Genomic DNA, 20,735 nt, shown 5'->3' with positions numbered 1-20,735 from the left:
TTTCTCACCTTGTTTAAGAACAATTTCTCCAACTCAAAGTTATATAAATATTTTCCTAATGATGTTCTAATACTTTCATGGTTTTAGTTTAATCCTGAATCTTCAATCCCTTTGTACGCAGTTTACACATAGGAATTTTGTTTATTCCAGATATGCCCATACCATTAATTAAATAAGCCACCTTTTCTATTTTGCATTGAAATCCCATCCTTATCATAAGTAAAGTACTTTACTGTATCTGTTTCTAGACCTGCTATTCTAGTTCACATACCTTTTCGTCTGTTCTTATATTAATATCGTATATTTTTATTATGACATCTTTAAAGTAAATTTTTATTATCTCATAAGACAAATCCCCTAAATATTTTTTATAATTCTCTTTACTATTTCTTATCTCATTTCCTTGGATATGCATTATTCCATATGAACTTTAAAGTAATTTTATCCTTACCCCCCTCCAAAGAAACTATTAGTATTCCTACTGAAATTTAATTACTAATATATGATAATTTGGGGAGGATTGACAGTTTTTGAATGATTAACCTTTTCTACCCAGGAGCATGCTAACCAGTTTAGAACATTTGCGTTCTATTTCTATGTTTCGTTATTTTTACCTTTAAACCTTTAACATACATCACGGATGTTTCGTAAAGTAAAACCTTATTTCTGTGTTTGTCTTGAATAATCAAGGACCTTAAAAAGTTTTAACTGTTTTGTCTTCTGTCCTCAATGTTGTTATTATAAAACATGTAATACTGCCAAATATTGTCGGAATTGTTTTAATCTCCCCGTGACCTTCATTTTACTCAATCGGTACTTCTTTAAATTTACCAATATACTTACCGATTTCTTTATCACTGTTGATTCTAAAATCTCACTTATTTTCTGTGTTTACTTTCCTTTCTGTTGGAGAGTGTTGGAGTCTCTGAATGTTCAGTTTGCCCAGTCTTTGTCTGGAAATGTCTTTTGCCCTCACTCTTGATAGTTTAGAATTTTAGATAGACAGCACGTATAATGATTATGAAAATTACGTATGCCTCTTTAAAAGTTTTCAACCAAAACAAATATATAATGTACAAATGTGAAAGACACTTTCATTCCTTTCTCTCAGAGTCTCAGAGCTGTCGTTTATAGTTTGCTGTTCACCTTTTTCTACGTAGATACAAAAAAAAAAAAAAGTATGCACAAAAATGCTCTACCTTTTTTGCTAAGCATAAATAATCATGTTCATATTTATATTAAAAAGTGGTAATGTAAACAGTCTTAAACTCATTTTTAATATTAGAGCATGTCTATCTTTCCATGTCAATGGCACAAAATCTCCCGTATTATTTGTCTGTAGAGTTTCTCATTGTATTGCCACACCATAATTTAACTCTTTTCATTTTAACACACATTCATTTCTCCCTTTTTTTTTTTTACTATTACACAATATGTTTTACCGAACATCCTTTTACTCATGTGAGCCTATCGATAGTATAGATTCCTAGATTTTTGACTGACCCAAAGGATGTGTACACTTAACATGTTCATAGGTATTGATAACTTGTTTTCCCGAAAGACTGTTGCAGTTTACAACCCTGAAGATAACCGACTTTAATTTTTTTTTTTCTTCTGGTTTCTTAGTGTTTCCACGCTGATTAGTCGACAGTGGAACATCTGAAGAGATGCAAGCAGGAGAAAGAAACTAAACCAGGTGGGTGGCTACGCCGTTCACACCCCTCTACCGTAGCATCACGGCTTTTGCTCCAAAACCTTTATTCTGTTGGAGGAAAGAAAAGATAGAGGTTCCAATTGAACTTAGAGAGGAATTTTTTTGGCCCCGTGAAGAAAAGGCAGAAAAGCTGCTTTTCAGGAATGATACGATGACATCACGCTGGAACTTCACAGAGCTGATCCATCCCATTTAGAGACACTTTCTGTAGAGCATCAGGAAGACAATTTACCTGTAGTGGCTTAAAAGAGAACGGGGTTCTTTAGCTGTCCGCTTAAGCAATGGAAGCGTACACAAGAGTTATTAGCAAATTTGGGTATGATGCTAACTTTCCTGTCCACCACTTGTCTGTCGTAAAGCTAGTTTTATAAGGACTAGGGCACGTTATGGTCATCTTAACACTGTGGTAGAGGTGTAAACGCAAGCAAAACCCAGCCCAAAGAAACAAGCACTGGCCAGTGGTCCGATGGGGAGAGATGGCACAAGTCACTCCCAGTCGGAAGGGACTTGAGTTCACAGAGCATGAGTGGCCTGGAAGTGTGGCCACCTTGAGCCAGTGTTTATATTTTTATGGTATCTACATGTTTCTGGTGTAAGTAGATAGTTTTTAATAGCCTCTGGTCAATGCTTTGGCCACCTCCACTACCCCCCAACACCCCTTTAGTGCCATCTCCTTGCAGTTGGGGTAGACTCTCCAGCCTTTACTTCTCTGAGTTCTAGCAGTCCAGGGAGGTCGGGGACTTTCCAGATCCTTTGAATTCCCTCTCGTGGCCTAGCCTGCCTCTAGCACCTCTCCTGCAAGTCCTCTTCTCTGTTGATAGAGCAAGAGTCTGGTCTGGCTGGCAGCTGCCCCGGGGTTGGAGCTCCCTGGCTGCTTATCAGCATGGCCTCTGGGCATTGCCCTGCAGTAGCTTCCCAACCACCCAGCCTGTGTCCTGTTCTGACTCAGTGCCCCTGGGAATCCCCTGGATGCAGATGTTTGTAGTAACTGGGATGTAGCAGTCAGCTCCCAGGACTGTTTATCTGGCCAAGTCCGGTTTAGGAGGGCAGGCCTCCAAGGGGCCTTCTGTTCCAGCTGCTATGGGAGCGTCGGGGCCCAGAGCCACTGACCTTGGGAATGCTCGGGTGATATGGAATCTAGAGGTTTTTAAACCAGGGCTTTATGGTTGGCTTCTGGGATTCAGGAGCCCCCTATAACCGTGGGTACAGTTTTGTGTGTATCACACACACACAGGGGCCAAGTGTCTATAGCTTTTTTCATATTTTCAATGTGTCTTTGACCTCTGAATTTTACGAACTGTTGGTCCAGAGAGAGAGCCCGAAGTGTTTTGGGCCACTATGTCTCCTTGGACACTAACATCCCAGATACCAGGATCATGGGAGACCTCACCAGGCCTCCAGGTTTTTCTGTTTGGTGGTGAACTGGGACTAATTACCCAATCTCGCTGAAGCTCAGAGCCATCCCATGGGATGTCCCAAAGTCCATCACGAAATTGTCCCCCCAGCCCTGTTTTATCTCACTGAACTCACCGGGTGTATCAAACACACCGCGCGGCTTTTCTGGTTTGGAGTTCAGAGTTCTCGGGTTGCTCCAGGCAGCTACGCTGACATCATCAAGAATGGTGTTGATAGCTGAAATTCAATGCAGGTTACCACTGCCAAGAACAGCAAGAACGCTTTATACATAGTATCTTGTTTAATCCTCACCACCCTCCAGTGAGGTTGGTTCTCTTACTTTACATACGGAGAAACTGAGGCACAGAGAGATCTAGTAATTCTCCAGAGATCACACAGCCAGTAAGCGATCACATTGACTTCAGTAAGTGATGTATGACCTGAACACATGAGCTAACCAGCAAGCTTTAAGGTGAAAGTAAAGGGCATTTTTTAGAGGAAAATAACATAAGTAGGGAAAAAAGAGGCTGTTTGGTGTTGGGCAAACAGCCCTGTATTTTATAATACTGAGAGCATTGCTGTGTTGTAGCAGATATGAAAAACTGTACTCACAGCAATGTTCTTACATCATTAAGGAAAGGTTAATGGGTAATCATTAATGCATTAGTGTGATAACAGGAGAATATTTGTCCATTATAATTCAAAAAGGGTTTTTTTTTACAGCTTTATTGAAATATAATTCACATACCATACAATTCACCCATTTAAAGTGTACAATTCTGCGGCCTTCAGTATATTTACAGAGTTGTGAATCCATCACCTTAATCGATGTTAGAACATTTTCATTACTCCAAAAAGAAACCCGACACACTTTATTCATCACCCTTCCATTCCCCCAACCCTCCTCAGTCCTAGGCAACCACTAATCTACTTTGTCTCCAGATAAAGTTTCGATACTTAAAAGAGTATCATTGTGGGAATCTTGGTGATCTGGAGTGAGTCATTCCCTCAGGAATAATTAGACAAATGAAATTTGACTCGATGTATTTTATAAATGGTTTTATTAGCTAAGAAGCTCCAAGCTGGAACTGGGGGTTAACATAGGCAAGAGACACAATTTTTTCAGAGTGATTTCCACTTGTCGGCGTCACCTGTCAAATAGGCTCCTCTCGGTGAACGGCTGTAAAACGAGGATGCTTTCGTGGGGACTCATTCCTCTGTTGGCGTCAGAACCAGTGGCAGTTCGGCACAGGATCTTTTTTCTGTCATCTGAATCCCTGGCTTGATTTCTCTCTCTGCCTCGCCGCAGTTGTCACCGTGAAGGGCACTCATGCAGAGACTCAGGAGGCAGCTTGCACAGGATCCTGTCGGGCACTCGGGGGACGCGCTATTTGAGCTGTTTCTCTCTTGAGCTACTTCGTGTTAGAAGAGTCAGGGTCTGTCTCTCCTGACTCACTCATTTGTTCTTTTAGGAAACATGTATTAGGTCCATGCAGCAGGCCCTGTGGTGGGTGCTCAGCAAATCGCTCCGAAAGCCCCTCACCCCCGTTATCACAGTGAGCGGCCTCATTCGACCCGGGCAGAGCTCGCCATTTGAGCTGAGAGAAGCCAGAGAGGCAGAGTGTTTGGTCAAAGAGCAGTTCTCTGCTGGGGATGAGACAGATGCAGTATCATCCACATCAGGACAGAGCCAGCCATCTCCAGAATGTACCATCCCAAAGAATGTGCTCCGAGTCAGGAATGAGGAAACACGATTCAGGTCCCGATCTGGTCACTTACTGGCTGGAGGTCCTTGGGTGACTCACCACTTCTCTGAGCCCCGGGCTCTCCATCGTGAGGGTTAAACAATGCAGCGCCTCTGAAAGTACCCTTAGTGCCATTGCTGGCAAGAGAGAATGACGGAAGGAATGAAGGAAGGTGCCGTAATTCTCAGTGCTCGAGCGGAACACTCCCAGGGCACGCGACTACACGGACACAGGTGTGAATGAGGACCGAGGAGAACCTCGCTTTCTTCTCCCAGTCGGTCCCCCCCTGCCACTTCAGCTCCTCGAAGCTCACCTTTTCCTAGGGCTCCTACATCCTCTGCTTCCTTGAGCCAAAGAGAGGTGCCACCTCTGAGGCCTTGGGCCTGGGAGCCAGCCAGTCCTGGCTGTGAATCCCGCCTCCAGTACGTCCTAGCTGTGCGTAAAAGGGATCATCGGATCATGCTAGGCTGCTGCGAAGTATGAATAAGATGCTAGGTGGAAAGCAGTCATTACCACGTCCGATGCATAGCCTATACATGCTCCACGTGTTGGCTATTTTTATTTCGTTATTACCGTCGTCGTTTTTTATTTGGTCAAGAGCCAGGACTCATGGTTGTTTTAATCACTGGCTTGAGAACGTGGATGTTCTTAAGTTCTGATTTTGTCTGTTTACCCATTAATTCATTCACACGAGTGTATTTTCCGAGCACCTTCCGGGTGTCAGGAGCCGTGCGGGGGATACAGTGGCACACGAGGATGCCGGGGACCCACCCTTCTGGAGCCAGTCGGGAAGGCGGACGTCGAGCAGCTGTGCCAGCACCTGTGTTGTGCCTGGCTCCGGGGACACCTCAGTCCGTGTTTGCCGCATGACCGTTGAGTGAATCACAAGTGCAGTGACTGTTAGGGAGAAGTCAAGGTGCCGCAGGTAGCGAAACAAGGAGACCCTGTCTCTTCTGCTGGATCAGAAGATGCTCAGGGGAGAAGGTGCTCAGGCCGAGGGGTCTCTGTCTCGGGCCACTCAGAGTTACGCAGGACGCTTGGGCTGAGGGCTGGCAGTGCCGTGAAGACTTGGTGCCTGCAGGTAGGGAGTGGCGGGTAGAGGACTAGCGTACTGAACCCCAGGGGCTTGGGAATCTTGTGTACAGTGTCTTAATGTGGGCGCCTGAACTACACCGGGAACTCTACTGTTTTCATAGCGATGGCATCTCGTCCCAAGCCTGGTACAGGCTGACCGATCAGTTAAATTTTGTTGCATGAACGAACGGATGAATTAACATTACAGAGATAACACCTTCCTTTCATTCTCCGCAGTGGGTTTGGGCATGCTTTTTATAGATCCTAGAGGAACCAGAGTGGAACCCCTGAGCTGGAAGTAGCTTTACAGATCACTCTGATGAGCCGTTCCTGCATAACATGTTCCCCCTCAGTACTTAGTGGTTTAAAACAACAACAGTCATTTGCTGTCTTTCATGGCTTCTGTGGGCAGGGATTTGGGAACAGCTTGGCTGGACAGTTCTGGCTTGGGTCTCGATGCAACGGCAGTTGCACAGCGCCTGGTGCCGGGGCAGCTCGGGGCCCCTGCAGCTCGGGGCCACCAGCCGCGCCCCCCTCTGCTGTGTCAGGGCTCTCCATGCCGTCACTTCCCGGGGCTGGTCTGGGCTTCCTGGCAGCCTCGGATGTCCTAGACGCAGGTCAGAGCTCTAAAGACACGTGTCCCGAGAGACAGCCGGCTAGAAACTGTCACCTTTTCCAACCTTACTTTGGAAGTCACACAGCATCCATTGTTCTGTGGCATTCTCTTAGTTAGAAACAAGTCACTAAAGCCAGTTCATTCAAGAGGATGCAAATTAGGCTTCACCTCTTGATCGGAGGAATATCAGAGAATTTGCAGACCTGTTTCAGAACCATCACAGGGATGCCCAGTTTACCTCTTCATTCCACGCTTAGAGCTCCGAGATTTACGGGGAAGAACGTAGCCCAGAGGTGCCCAGCCCGGCATCGGTAGAGCTGGAGCTTGGTCAGTCTCTGGCCTGCTCAGAAGTGGCCTCACCCTCGCTTCCTCCACACCGTGGTGGGGAGGAACCTTGCTTTCCAGCTGAGGCCTCACCAAGTGTAGATAATTCATAAATAGCAGGAGGCCAGGAGGACCCAGATGGTCTCCAAGCGGTGATGCAGCTGGACCTGTCCGCCTCTTTCAAAAGACCTCCATAGAAGCACAGACTTTCTTGGCTTACAGAGTTTGTATCACTGTCTCAATCGCCAGCCCCCAGCCCTGCATGAAGTACTAATACTGCCCGGCCTCAGGGTAGAATATAGCCACTGGATTGGTGAGAATTGTAAAATCTGTACCCACAAAATAGTTATTTTTACTTTTGCTGTGAAGTTAGATAACAAAAAATAGAATTTTGTGGCAGAATTCAGAGAATCAGCCCAACGTGACAAAAAGATTCTGGAGATTTTTACCCCTAGCTGAACATTCTAAACAGAATTTTGCCTAAGCGTGGGTAAAACACATCTGGGCTTATGTTTCTGCCAGCATTTTTGAATATTTTCTTGGGACTTCACTGCTTCCTTGCTCTTGCCTTAGAAATGCCTTATGATAAGATAAGTTTGGGGATTGAGGAGAAAGAAAGGGAGAAAAGGGAACGGACACTTTTCAACAGACCCTTCCTTTGTGCCAGGCATGATGTTAATTCATTTCCATGCTTCCTAACCCAACAGTTCAGGCTTGACCCTGCCTCACACTCTGGGTACATGACCTTGGGCAAGCTACTTAACCTCTCTAGGCCTCAGCTTCCTCTTCTGGAGAACAGGAATAATAATGCTTTCTGCTTCATAGAGTTGCTAGAAAAATAAATAATGCCTCTAAGGTCCTTAGCACAGTCTGGCCTGCAGTCCGTAAATGTTGGCTGTACTTAATCCCCACAACCACCTTTCAAGGTAGTTGTTGCACCCTGATTTTACAGAAGAGGAACCTGCAGTCAGGTGAGTCACTCAGCTGGGGAGCAGACAGAAGCTGAGGTGACCCCAGGGCCCTCACTGTGTCTGCCACGCCATACAGAACAGCAGGTGATTCAGCCAGATCTTTGTTCCATGCAGTGGTGGTGGGCAGAGGGATTCCGGAGGCTTCACGCCCTGCGGGGCCCCTGCGTCGTGTCCCAGAGCAGGGAAATTTGAAAAGTCAGGGCCAGGAATCCACTTATGAGACTCCGTAAAGAGCAGAGTGACACAGAACATTCCAGGCAGAGGGAACAGTCTCACGGAGGCCTCGAGATCAAGAAGAGCTTAGCCGGTTTGAGGAATTAAAGAGGAGCCACTGTGTTCAGAGCAAAATGGGCCGAGACAAGTGGAAATGAGACAGAAAGGTCACAGAGGAAGGCGGGGCCAGTCCACCACGCAGGACTTCAGGGGCTGGTGCAGAGACGTCGGATTTCGCCAGATGTGGAATCGAAAAGCATCAAAGGTTAAACGAAGCACGGGAATCGCATGACCCGATGCCTGATTGGAGAACATTACCCTGGCTGCTTGTGCAGAAAATGGACCTTGGGCGAAGGGCAAGAGGGGGTTCCACCAGGGGTGCAGGCGAGAAGTGACGGAGGCCAGATGGCGCACGTGGGGGCGGCGGGGTTCAGTTCAGGCTCCGCTTTGCAAGTAGAGATGGCAGGAACTGGTGATGGGTCGTATGTGCGTGGCGAAGGAGGAGGAGGAATCCAGGACAGCTTCAGGTGTCCAGCTTGAGCAGGCTGGACGGAGGGCGCCCTAACAGAGCTGGGGAAGGCTGGAGAGAGCGGCTTTGTAACTCGGCATGTGAAGTTCAAAATGCTGGCGAGGTAGCGGGGAGACATGCTAACCAGGCAAATCTTGGAGCTCTAAAGGCAAGCCTGGGGCTGTTTGGGCGTCCTCAACACACACTATTTAGGAAAGGGGTAAGGACCCTTAGGGGGGAGTAAATAAAGAGAGAAGAGGACCCAGGTCCCGATCCTGGGGTCTCTAACACAAAGGTCCCTGATAAAGGAAGTGCCTGTGGGGAGGCCCAGAGAGTGTGCTTTCTGAAAGCCCCTGGAGGACAGAACGATGTCCTCAGGGACTGGCAATCCGGGAAGTAAGCGAGGACCTTCCTGACGCCAGCACCCTGCCCTGGCCTCCTCACCGTGAGGCCTCCACAGCCGGTGTCTCCACAGGCCTGCACTGCGCGCGGGCCGCTGGTCCGGCCCTCCAGCTGCAGAGGCCATGGCCGTGCATGGCTACCTCCAAATGAAGCTTCACTGGGGGCCACTCTGAGTGAGTGACGGGCATTGCCCTGGCAGAAGATGGGCTCCTCTCTGGTGACTCCGAGCTGGATGTGCCCCTAAGGCATGAGACAGATCGTGGTGCCCGTCCCCACAGGCCGCACGTGGCTGGACCCGGCCGCCTTGCCCTTTCCCAGGTTCTCAGAAATGTGCTGTTTGGGGCCCTGACTTTTCTGCTCGCCTCAGTGCCTCTCTGCTGCCGGCTGCCCATCAGAGAAGCCGCGTCCCTTTGGATTTGAGGCATGCCAGCGGAATAGGCCCTGGCATTTCCATCAGCTTCGCTCAGCCCTTTCTCCCCTCAGAAGAAGCCTTAGAGCACTCGCCTCACCCCCAGGAGGCCTCTCCCATGGGACCACGTTCCGCTCTGTGCTGTGTCCTCTGCAAAACGGTCAGCTTTCTTTTTGTATGGTCTCTGCAAACATTTAATTTTTAAAAAAGAAAAAAAAAAAAACAGGAAATGACCTTTCTGATATATTTGGAAAACAATCTGGAGCTGTAATGGAATCTGCCTGAGCGCTGAGGACTAATAGCTGCAGACTTGGAGCAGACTGTGTAGTTTTTGGCAGGGGCTGGGGCCTCTTTAGTGCACCACGCGGGGGGAGAATGAAAACCCGAGGGAGAAGGCAGCTTCCTGTGGGGAAACCTGACGGTGCCCAGGGCGAGCACCTGCGGGAGTCATGGCCTCTGACCTTGGGCCACTGCGGGAGGGTCTGGGAAGCCGAGCACAGGGCTCCTCCCTTCCGACCTGGGCGTTCAGGGTCAGTCAAGTGCCTTACAAGTGTCCAGACCCCAGGACGTCACCAAGTCCTGAGGATACAGAAGAAGGAAAGAATGTTTCTCTTGAGCACCTATAGGGCTCAAGATGAGATAGGGGACATGGGATCGCCGTAGACGCAGATCGTTGGCTCTGCCCGGATCACCCTCTCGAACTGTCCTGTGGCTCTCAGCCCAAGGTCACCTCCTCAAGGACGCCTTCCCTGACCATACAACCCTTAACCGAATCATCCACACGCAGAGAACCTGTTCTTTTTGTCCCTAGCACTTAGAACAGTCTGTGATGAATTCATTTACATGTTCAATGCCTTTTCTCTTATCAGATTGTAAATGTCTTTTTAGTCTCCAGTGTGAAGATGCTCAGTCAACACTGAGTAGATGGACGGACGGATGGATGGACGGATGGATGGAAGGATAGATAAATAAATGAATGAAATGTCAGGACTGGAAGAGACTTAGAGATTATATTTCAACCTTCATTATTTAGATGGAGGAAAGGAAGCTGGGAGAGAGGAAGGGACTCATCGGGGGTCACCTTCCCGCATGGAGATTGAGCTAGGCCTTTGGGCATCATTATAATGCAGGGCTGCACACCCCTTGGCTCTTGCTACCCTGGAATCTAGAACATCATCTAGTCTGCAGTCACTCATCAAATATTCATTGAGCTTCACCGGTATGTTAGGCCTCTCAGATACAGCAGTGTACCTGACAGGTCACCACTTTTGTGGAACTTACATTCCACTCAGCACCATAAAGCAAAGAAGAAGAAAGGATCACTTGTCGCCTGCTGTGCATCATTCAACAGTAAAAACAAAGGAGTTGATCAAAAATGTCAAAAGGACAGTTTTACTGATATCACCCAACAAAAATGGACCGTACTAACGATTTTATTAATCGCACGCCTCTTACGTCCCACGTACCTTATCAGACTCCACACACGTCGTCTCTGTGAGTCTTCGCAGCAGCCCTGAGCAGCAGGGTGTCGCTGTTCATCCCCATGTCACTGGAGCAAAGAGAGGTAAGGGGACTTGTCCAGGGTCTCTGAGTTACTACACAGAACACCAGGCTAGAGGCCCACACCGGACGCCTTCGGCCACACCACACATCCCCTCAGAGACTTGCCATGTTGTTGGGGCTCCCGAGGGGGCAGCGTGGTGTGGGAGAGAGCTCTAGACCAGGAGTTAGGGCCCCTAGATTCAAGGACTTGGGGCAAGTCGCTTTGCCCTTGTGAACCTCGGTTTCCCCAGCTGTTAATGAGAGGCTTGTCTGAGCTCTGGGATCCCTGTCAGTCTGATTATTTCACAAATGGTTTTGAGTAAATAGGGAAAAAAAAAAGGTGGATCTCAAACTCATACTTTATAGCAAATAAGTTCCAGATCAATCAAAGATTTAAGTGTGAAAAATAGAGCCATTAAAAGCGTAAGAAATAAACAAGGGAGAGTTCTTTACCAATCTCAGAGTGGGAAGGCATTTCTAAGTATGACCCAGAACCCAGAAACCATAAAATAAAATATAGATCAATTTGACTATGTGAATAGAAAAAAAAAAAAATGTATGCATGGGGAGAAATGCCAAAAATTAAAGTCGAAGCACAAATGACAAGTAAAAATTACCCGTAACTTCTCTCAAGGCAACAGACTGATTTCTTCTATATACAAAGAGCTACAAACCAATAGGAAAAAAGAGCTACAATCCAGTAGGAAAATGGGAAAAAATATTCAAATAAACAGTGCGCAGAAAGGGAAATACACGCGGAAAGATACTCAGGTTCACTCAAGGAGCAGAGCAAACTAAACCAGATAGTGTTTTCACACTTCAGGAGGGGGGCGGGGGCGGCCGGGGAGACAGTGCTGGAAGTCTCCTCGTACGTGCCCAACTGGAATTACATAACCTGTGCAGAGGAAAATTTGGCAAGATCTGATGTCAAAAAAAAAGTCATAGTCTACAGCCATGCCGCCTGAACGCTCCCGATCTTGTCTAATCTCGGAAGCTAAGCAGGGTCCGGCCTGGTTAGTGCTTGGATGGGAGACCACCTAGGACGACCAGGTGCTGTAGGAGTAAAAAAAAAAAAAAAAAAAAAATCATAGATCCTTTAATGCGGCAATTTACTTTTATGAAAACAACCCCGAAGTCCATTAATAGGAAAATAAATAAAACAGTCTACAGCAGTGAAACAACAGAATACCATGCAGCCAATTAAAAAAAAAATGTAGCTATTTAAGGACTTTGGATTTGTTTCTAGGGTTTCGATGTGATCACTGCTGCAGTGGCATCAGGGTGATCTGGAATTGGTCCCAGGATATATTTTTAAATGTAAAAAGCAAAATGGAAAACAACTTCCTGTTTTAAATGAGGAAAAGAAGGGAGGTTTGGAGGGAGGGATGGAGGTTTGGAGGGAGGGATGGAGGGAGGGATGGAGGGAGGGATGGGACTCTCCCTTGTATATTGCACAGCCTGTCTGCTTGCCTTGGGGAGGGCGTCTGTGAGAAGGCCGCCAAGCCGTCTTTTTCCCTTTGTACCTTTTAAGTTTTATACCACATGCACATATTCAAAAATGAAATGATTTTAAAATAGTGAATGTTTTCACTGTAAAATTTTAGGAAATACAGAAAGCATTTAAATCATTTATAATTAAGTCATACTAATACATGTGATCATGTCATTGAGATTCTTCCTTTAGCAATATGTGTGAACATCTTCCCATGTCTTTAAAAAATATTCACAAATCTTTTAATGCCTGAATGGTATTTCATTGGGATACAAATTGGTTAAATATGGATGTACTTCTCTGTTGTCCACGTACGACATTTGACATGTCCATTTAGGAGCTCATTTCGGTGTCTTTAGCTTTTGACTATTATAAATACTGTGATGAACATGTTTATACATTTGTCTTCATGCACAACAGATTTTTTTTTTTTTTTAGAATAAGTTATTATACACTGACTTGGCAGACATACTGACTTAGTGGCTCAAGGATATGAAAAAAGTTGAGGTTTCTTGATTTATCTTGTCGGGTCACTCACTCCCCAGAGACATCCTGACAGTTTACACTCTCATCAACATTCTGAGAGCGAGCACTTTCTGATGCCATTTCCAACTCTGAGGATTCTTTATATTTCCACCTTTGCCATTGACTTTAAAGAACAGAGAGTGAGGGAAGAGTACAAATGTTGAAGGGAAATGAAACGTGCGAGAGCGGTCCCCAGACACGCACCCCAGACCCATCTGTGGAACTGCTATTTCCTGAGCAGGTGGGGATGCGGCAGCTGGAGCTCACTGGCTCGGTTGGTGTTTTCCAGGATTGGGTTTGGAGCTTGGCACCCTTCCCTCTCCGCGCCAGGAGTGTCAGCTTCCTGCGCCGGGCAGCATGTAAGGTCAGCCAGGCAGAGGCGGGAGCCAAAGCCACAGGGTGTCTGTTCCTTTTAGATGGAGCCTGTAACTTCACCCCGTGGTGTCAGGTCCTAGAGATAGCAGACGAGAACATCACTACCACAGCCTACAGCGGACAGAGGCGTCACCCAACAACAGTTCTGAGTCGCTTTATCATCCCCAAAGATAGGGAAAGAGGGGTGGAGGGAAGGAAGACAGCCAGCCAGATTCAAATTTAATTTGAGGAGTATCTGTCGAACGCCTACTCTTTCCCAGGTGCTGGTTGAGAATCAGAGGATGGAGCAGCCAGACCATGTGGGCTCAGCTGCCAGCGTCAGGCCTTCCAGTCTGGCACGGTGAAAAGCTAGACAGAAGTCTAGATGGAGTAAAATTGCTGAGGAAACAGGGCTCGGGGAGGCAGTGTGGCCTGTGCAGGGTCTGTCCCGTCCAGGCGGATGTGGGATGAGCCCAGGCCTAGGAGCCAGGTCCGCCTGAGGCCTGAGTCTGGGTTATCAGCTCACCTCACTGACCTCAGAGGGCTTTTGTAGCAGTTCAGTAAGGGAGGTGTGGAAAACATAACGACTTGGTAAACATTACCCTCACTTACTGTTAAGAATTGTTGTAATTTTCATTGTTGCCGCTGTTATTGCAACAGGCTGTTCCCCTGTTCTGATGCTTGGAGCGGTTTACGCAGAGGCTGAGTGTACGAGTGAAACTCCTGTGTGCTGTGGAAGGAACCTGCTCTGGGACTTCGGAGTCCATTGTTGTTTCGTTGTCTTTGATTTGTTTTTTGCTAAGAGCCAAAGAGACAAGTAAAGTAGGGCAGCTTCTTTCTCACAGGGCAGCCAAGAAAAACCAGGCTGGGTGTGCCCTCTGCTGGAGCCTTGGGGGATTACCGTAGAGTCTCAGGTCTGGTGGCAGGGCCAGGCTCCTAACACAAGGTCACTTTACTCTCTTTTCTCTTTCTACTATAGGACACTTCCCCTTTCCCGTCTGCCTGGTCTTTGAGTGCCCCTAACTTTTCCTTCAGATGTCTCTTCTGAGCTAGGTGTTGTGGGGTGATGTGGGTCCAGGTTTACATACTGGCCAGCCCCTCCTTCCTCTCTGTGTCCACCCCCCCCACACACACACTCACACTCACACTCACTCACACACACACTCTCTCTCCGCCCCCACCCCCTCCTTTCTCCTCCCCCCAAAGCACTTACCGAGCTCCACCCAGGGTACTTTTGGGAATATTCTGCCAACATCAGTTACTTCAAGTTATTACACAATAACTTGAGCTTATGAAAACTTCCACCTTTACAAATATATAGTCTTAGAAGTGAAAGCTCCTCTTAGTCACAAAGAATACTTGACAGGTTTTTTTTTTCTCTTGTGTCTGCTCTCTCGCCCCATAGAAACTGGGTTTTATTTTAGGTGTTGTTTTGCAGCCTACATTTTGCAGTTAACAGTTTATTTCAGAAACTTTGCTATGCCAGTACAGGTCCATCTGGTGTATTTTTTTTTTTTTTTTTTTTTATGAATGCAGTACTTTATAATATAACGCCTAGCCTCCCGATGGACATTCAGGTTGCTCTCTGCAGCTTGCTTTTACTGACCACGTGCAGTAAACGTCCTCACGCTACAGAGAGCATCGGCATTTGCCTCTGTGTCTAGAACTGGGATTTACTGGGTCCTCCTCCTTAGGAAGACATCAGGCATTAGATTCTCATAGGAGCACTGGTCCCTGGTGGCAAAAAGCATTGGGGCCTGCTGCCTGAGATCACCCCTCCCATTTCCCAGGTCAGGGTCTGCAGGTGGCCAGAGTCCAGGCGGTGACTGTGTGATCTGATTGCCTTCAGAGCATCACGGGTGCTCGGTGAGATGCTTGCATCCTCTGAGCAGGTTAACATTTTTCACATGATAGCATTACCTATTGTTGGCAAGGGTGCATGTAAATCGACAATCTTATATGCTGCTAGTGGAAGTATAAACAGGAACAGTACTGAATCTATAAGGTTTTTCCCTCATTTTTTTTTTTTTTGTCAAGTACAGTTGACCCTTGAACAATGCACATTTGAACTGCGTGAGTCCGCTTACACGCGGATTTTTTCCAGTTGACCTACACAATTCTTCATTTGTCAGCTGGCTGTTGGGAATCTAAGTACGAGGGCCGACTTGAGTCGTATGAGGATTTTCAACTGCTCGGGTGGTCAGCGCCTGGACCCCTGCATCGCTCAAGGGTCAGCTGTACCACTGCCTTTCCTGAGGGCAGCTTGGCAGTGTGCCGAAACAGTGTCTTCACATTTCGATCCTTCCTTTTAGCCCAGCAGCTCTACTTCTGGGAATATAAGGCGAGAACTGGAGACAGGCGCAGCAGTTTACGTAAACAGCTGGTACTGTCTGTGATGGCGGAGCCGCCTCCATGTTCATTTCTAGGGGCCCGATCAAATCCTGGTGCATCTGAGTACGCACATTCAGAAATCACCTAGCGGGAACCTCAGCGACGTGTTCTCGTGTTCCAAAAAGCAGGCTGTGAAATACTCTATGTAGTATGATCCCCCGAAAATTTTTGGAATGTATTTGGCTCTTCTTTATGAATGTGGTTCTCTTCTCTCCCTAGGCTGAGGACTGTTAACCACCATCTCTGTAGCGATGACCCCTCTGACTTCCCGTCTTTCCTCCCCATGTCCTCGCTCAGCTCTTCTGAGCTCCAGCCCTGGCTTATATACTTCACCTCTCCCCTGGGAGGGCTCACAGGCATCTCAGAGTTCACATGGGCAAACAGAGCTCTGTCAAATAGAACCCCGCGGTCACTCCCCAAATATTCTTCCTCTGCTCCTCCCCACCGCAGGAAATTCCGCGTCTGTCCACCTGCTGATTCATGTCAGAAAGCTCACTTTCCCCTCAGTCAAAACCAAGTGCTGCTGATTGATCCTCCAGACTACACCTAGACTCTGCCCACTGCCGTCTCCTTCCTCCACCCACCGTCTTTCTCACACCTGAGCTTTTGCAGGAGCCTCATCACTTGCCCCCTTCTGGGCCCTGCTCAACTCCGTCGCCAGGGTCCTCTTTGAAAGCGCAGATCTGATCATTCATGACCTGGCCTAAACCCCTCGGGGGCCCAGTTGCAGACGTGATCCCAGACTTGCCCAGCTCAGCAGTGTTCATGGTGGCGCTGCCCCTCCCCCACCGTCCTCCAGCCTGCAGCTCTTTCAGCCCTTCCGCCCAACGCAGAGGCTCGTGCCCTCGGCTCCTTGTCTCGATGACGCCTTATTTCTCCTTGGATCTGCGCTAAACGTCTCTTCCTGACCCCCAGCCTCGGCCAGGCCCGCCTAGTCACTCCAGCACCCCGCCTCCTCCCTAGAAAACCTGAACACTGTGGTACTTAAGTGGTTAGGTAGTGTGACGCCACCCCCGTAGGCCGTAAGCTCCCTGCAGGCAGGGACCATGGCCGACCTGTCCCTTCCTGCGTCTGCAGCACTTAGCCTGCGCCTGGCACTTGACATTGGTAAATGTGTAGGTGTTTATCAGGAATTTGAAAGATGGTTATTATTTAAAATGTAGGTGGTTTTCTGGGCGTGCAATTACAGGCGACTTTTGGTTGTTTGTACTTTGCTGTGTTTTCTGTTTTGCCTTCAGCGATCAAGGCGGTAACTGTCATTTTGTCAGCTGGCATCAGTGCCGAGGAGCAGGGCCAAGTCCTCCCTGCAGGATGCACCTGGACTCACCGCGGCCCTCCTGCCCTTGTCCCCACAGGCCCGAAGAGCGATGCGACAGGCGTGATGGAAGTCGAGTCCTCCTACTCGGACTTCATCTCCTGTGACCGGACGGGCCGTCGGAACGCCGTCCCTGACATCCAGGGAGACTCCGAGGCCGTGAGCGTGAGGAAGCTGGCGGGGGACATGGGCGAGCTGGCGCTCGAGGGGGCAGGTCAGACCCCCCTCCGCACTTCCGCCCGGTCGCTTCCCTCGCTAGAACATGCCCCGGCCAACCCTGTGGCTGCCACCGCCTCATCCCCACCCCAGGCTCACATACCAGGTGCTCAAAGGAGCGTTCCCTGACATCTAAACTGCCCCACCCCCGACCCGCACCCTTACAGGGTCTCGAGGGTGTAAACGTGAGCCCTGCAGAGCGGGGCCTTCTCTTCCCCGCGCACGGGGCGCGCGTGGACACCACAGGCCGTGAGTGAACAGAGGAAGCAGCATCTGGGCCCCAGATAGTACCCGGGACCTGCCTCCTCCCCTCGCCGCCACAGAGGTGTGTCTGTCACCTCACTTCCCATGGCACACTGCAGCTGTCGGGCCCCGTGTGTCTTCCACGGAGCTGTCCCTGGAGGGCCACAGCCCTGTTGTTTTCCGTATAGCCCCTAGTCCACAGTCCTTGGTCCTTTCTGGCCAGAAGTGACCTGTGAGTACAGAGCAGAGAAGACTTTGTGGGGGCACGAATCCAGCCCTGTCGTGTTCTTTATTTGGACAAAGTGGCCCAGAGAAGTTAGGTAGCTCACTCAGGGTCCCCAGCAAGTTAACGTAGTTAGGACGAGAACCTGGCTGCCCCAGCACCTGCCCAAGAAGCTCCCCTCCCCCGCCACCCTCCTTTGTCATGTGACCTCAACTCCCTACCAGGGCACATGAGCCTCTATGGATCTCACACCGCTCACCTCCGCTCTCTCCCCCGGTGCCTTGACGCACTGCTCCCTCTGTCTGGCTCTCCCTGCCCTCCTCTTGCCTGGCTCGTCCTCCTCATTCTTAGAGAACAGACTGCTCTGCTGAGGGGACGCCCCTGACCACACCTGACCGCACCGCCTCTCAGGCGGGGGGCGGGGGGGAGCCACTCCCACACAGGATGTCTTGTGCTCGGGGGCGTTTGAAACATGATAGAGGTGCCCAGTCAGTGGCTGTTCACTGCCCAGCTGAATGACCAGCTGTCACCCAGGCACGCTGCCAGGGGGCTCGAACATCTGTACCCCCTTTCCTCAGCTGTGCTAAACTCTCTTCTGTCTCCCCTACCTCAGCGGTTGCAGCCACTCGTCCGGGGACCCAGGCCTTTCTGATACCTGTTTCCCCCTGTCTGATTCAAAATCCCTGAAGTGTCTGGGTCCTCCACGTGCATGACACGTGACTGACATTTAGAAGGGGGAGCCGAGGAGGGAACAGTGCTCACGGCAAGGGAGTGAGGCGCTCAGGGCGGGGTGTGGGACAGCTGCACAGGCGGCCTCCCCAGGTCTGCGGGGTGTGTGAACCCTCCCTGCTGTTTCCTTATGTGGGGAGCACGAGCGTTTCTTTACTTGGCCCTGTAACGGGAAACAACAGACCAGGCGTGAATGAGTACGCTGCTCAGCGGTGAGTGACCCTGAAGCATTTTCAGATTGTGCTCTGAAACTGGCCCCAAGAGACCCAAGGGTGCTGGCCGGTGAGGAAGGTGCTTACGGACCTCTTTCCCAGGCCAAGAGGGCTGGGACTGGCGCAGAGGAAGCATTATTCTTGGCTGAGACGTTCCCATGTCAGGTGACCGCATACAGGCCTTTCAGCCACCTTATACACAGGCAGAATTGTCATTGTCCTTGCTTTATGGATCAGGAAGCAGAGGTTCAGAGGGTAAATGAATCGCCAGGATGCCATAGCAAGGAAAAGGCAGAGCAGAGATTACTGGGGAATCTAGCAAGACTGTTCCTGCTTGCTGGCGTGGGAGGCTCAGGGCCAAGTAGGGCACCACAAGCTGGGAAATGTACCCAAAGTGCAGGCTTCTGGCAGGGCCAGAAGGACCCTCTGGGGCCGGACCTTTGCTACAGGGACCTCCCAGGATAGGAGGCAGCCTGGGGGAGGGGCAGGGGAGCCAGACGTCCAAGTTCTGCCTGCACCACTTCCCACCAACACCCGCTTCCCAAGACGGCTGCAAGAGCAGAACGCGGCAAGGTCAAGGACGACAGGCCTCTATAAACTCCAAAGAATGCTGCTTTACGAGACCGCTTGGTCTCCGGCCGCGGTTCTCTCATTCACGTCATGCACGTAATCCCACCTCTGGGCACTGCATGGATTGCACAGAGCTCGGTAGTGCTGTGTGGTTCTCCTTAGTCCCATGAAGCGCTCAGCCTAAGGACGCAAAGACAGAGGCCAGATAGGGAGATGTGGCTGGTCTGGGGAGGACACAGCACAACGGGACAGTCACAGCAGACTCTGCCCGCACCGTACGCGGGCCATACCCCGGTACTCCCCTGAGCTGGCCTCGTCTGACACCTTGTTCTATCTTCTAAGAACAACTACCCTACACCAGTGCATGCTGGGACCTCCCATTCGCCCTCTTTCCCAGCTGTCAGCTGCTGTGTACCTGACGCTTTTAGCGTCCATCACAATCCTGGCCTTTAACAGGGTTTAATTATACTAGTAACACCGTGTGCATTCTCTTTGTAAGCATTAAAATGTTAGGGACCAGGCTAAGCTTCCTGTTGGCCACCACCACCCCTAATCCTGTCCTGCTCCCCAGGGCTCATCTACTGTTAGCGCTTCGGCCAGGCCCTTCCAGACCTTCCGTGCTTCTCATTTGTGTATACGCGTCTCTCCTCTCCAGAAGGACAGGCGGAGACAGGCGCCCCAGACAAGGAAGCCAGCAATCAGCCCGAGAGCAGCGATGGGACCGCCTCATCTTGAATCTGACCTTGCACAAGGAGGCTGGAAGAGAGACCTGCAGTCCCCACCTGGACAGGGAGCCCTGGCGCTGGCCCGGCAGCCTCTTCTCTGAGCCCTGTGTCCCAGGCAAGCAAGGCCAGACTGAAAGGCACCCCGAGAGGCCACCGTGGCCCTTACCCTGGGAAGGCCCTCCGCCCACACCTGCAGGCTCCACGCTCCCGCCACCTCCTCACCGTGCCCAGGTACACTTTCACGACACTGTAACCACAGGATGTTATTTATTCAGTGAGCGCTAGGACTCGGGCTGGGCCCCGCCCGCCAGGGCGAGCAGCCCACCCAAGGGCGCTCCTCTCATGAGCGACCTGGGCAGGGACCATGTTCCAGCTCTACTTCCTCTTCCCCAACCCCCACCTTCTAGGTCAAGACCTTCTAATCCTTTTTTTTTTTTTTTAAACACTTTTAAACTTTTAAAAATTTTTAAACGTTTTTCAGCAGAGAGGGAAGGAGCTGACAATTCACTTTTTTCGGGGGGAGCCATTGTAAGCTAAACTCTTTGCCCATCTATGCAGCTCTGAGGTTTCCTCACGGAGCTTCACAGATACATTTTTAGAGAAGAGATTTTTGTGCTCAAAACTACGTGGATCAACTCTTCGCCCCTTCTTTCTACCGAGATAAGTAACACCTGGGACCCAGGAAATAAATGATGATTTGTGTGACTGGTTTAAGATGATTATTTCTCGCTTAAACAGCAAAAGCAGGGGCTGGGCCTCGTAGTTCCAGTCGACAGTTAGCTGGGACCATCGCTCTCCTAGGCTTTCATGGAAAATAAAAACACCCG

At 49.5% G+C, this 20,735-nt stretch overlaps 1 protein-coding gene across 4 annotated transcripts in view; it reads left to right on the top strand.

Annotated features, from left to right (window-relative positions):
* The window catches only part of PKIG (cAMP-dependent protein kinase inhibitor gamma), a 66,348-nt gene extending 45,735 nt beyond the window's left edge, over positions 1–20,613 (top strand). For all 4 annotated transcript variants that reach the window (XM_036229370.1, XM_016152420.2, XM_016152419.2 and 1 more), the window contains exons 2-4: positions 1,627–1,696; positions 17,031–17,204; positions 19,839–20,613. In XM_036229370.1, the coding sequence (XP_036085263.1) occupies positions 17,057–17,204; positions 19,839–19,918 (228 nt within the window). In that variant the 5' untranslated portion in view covers positions 1,627–1,696; positions 17,031–17,056 and the 3' untranslated portion in view covers positions 19,919–20,613. The remainder of the gene's footprint in view (positions 1–1,626; positions 1,697–17,030; positions 17,205–19,838) is intronic.
* The last annotated feature ends 122 nt before the right edge of the window (positions 20,614–20,735 follow it).

Source organism: Rousettus aegyptiacus, unplaced genomic scaffold (assembly GCF_014176215.1).
Source record: "Rousettus aegyptiacus isolate mRouAeg1 unplaced genomic scaffold, mRouAeg1.p scaffold_m13_p_12, whole genome shotgun sequence".
Lineage (NCBI taxonomy): Eukaryota > Metazoa > Chordata > Mammalia > Chiroptera > Pteropodidae > Rousettus > Rousettus aegyptiacus.
The sequence above is the reverse complement of the archived record's forward strand: the minus strand, read 5'-3'. Positions and strand labels throughout refer to the sequence as shown.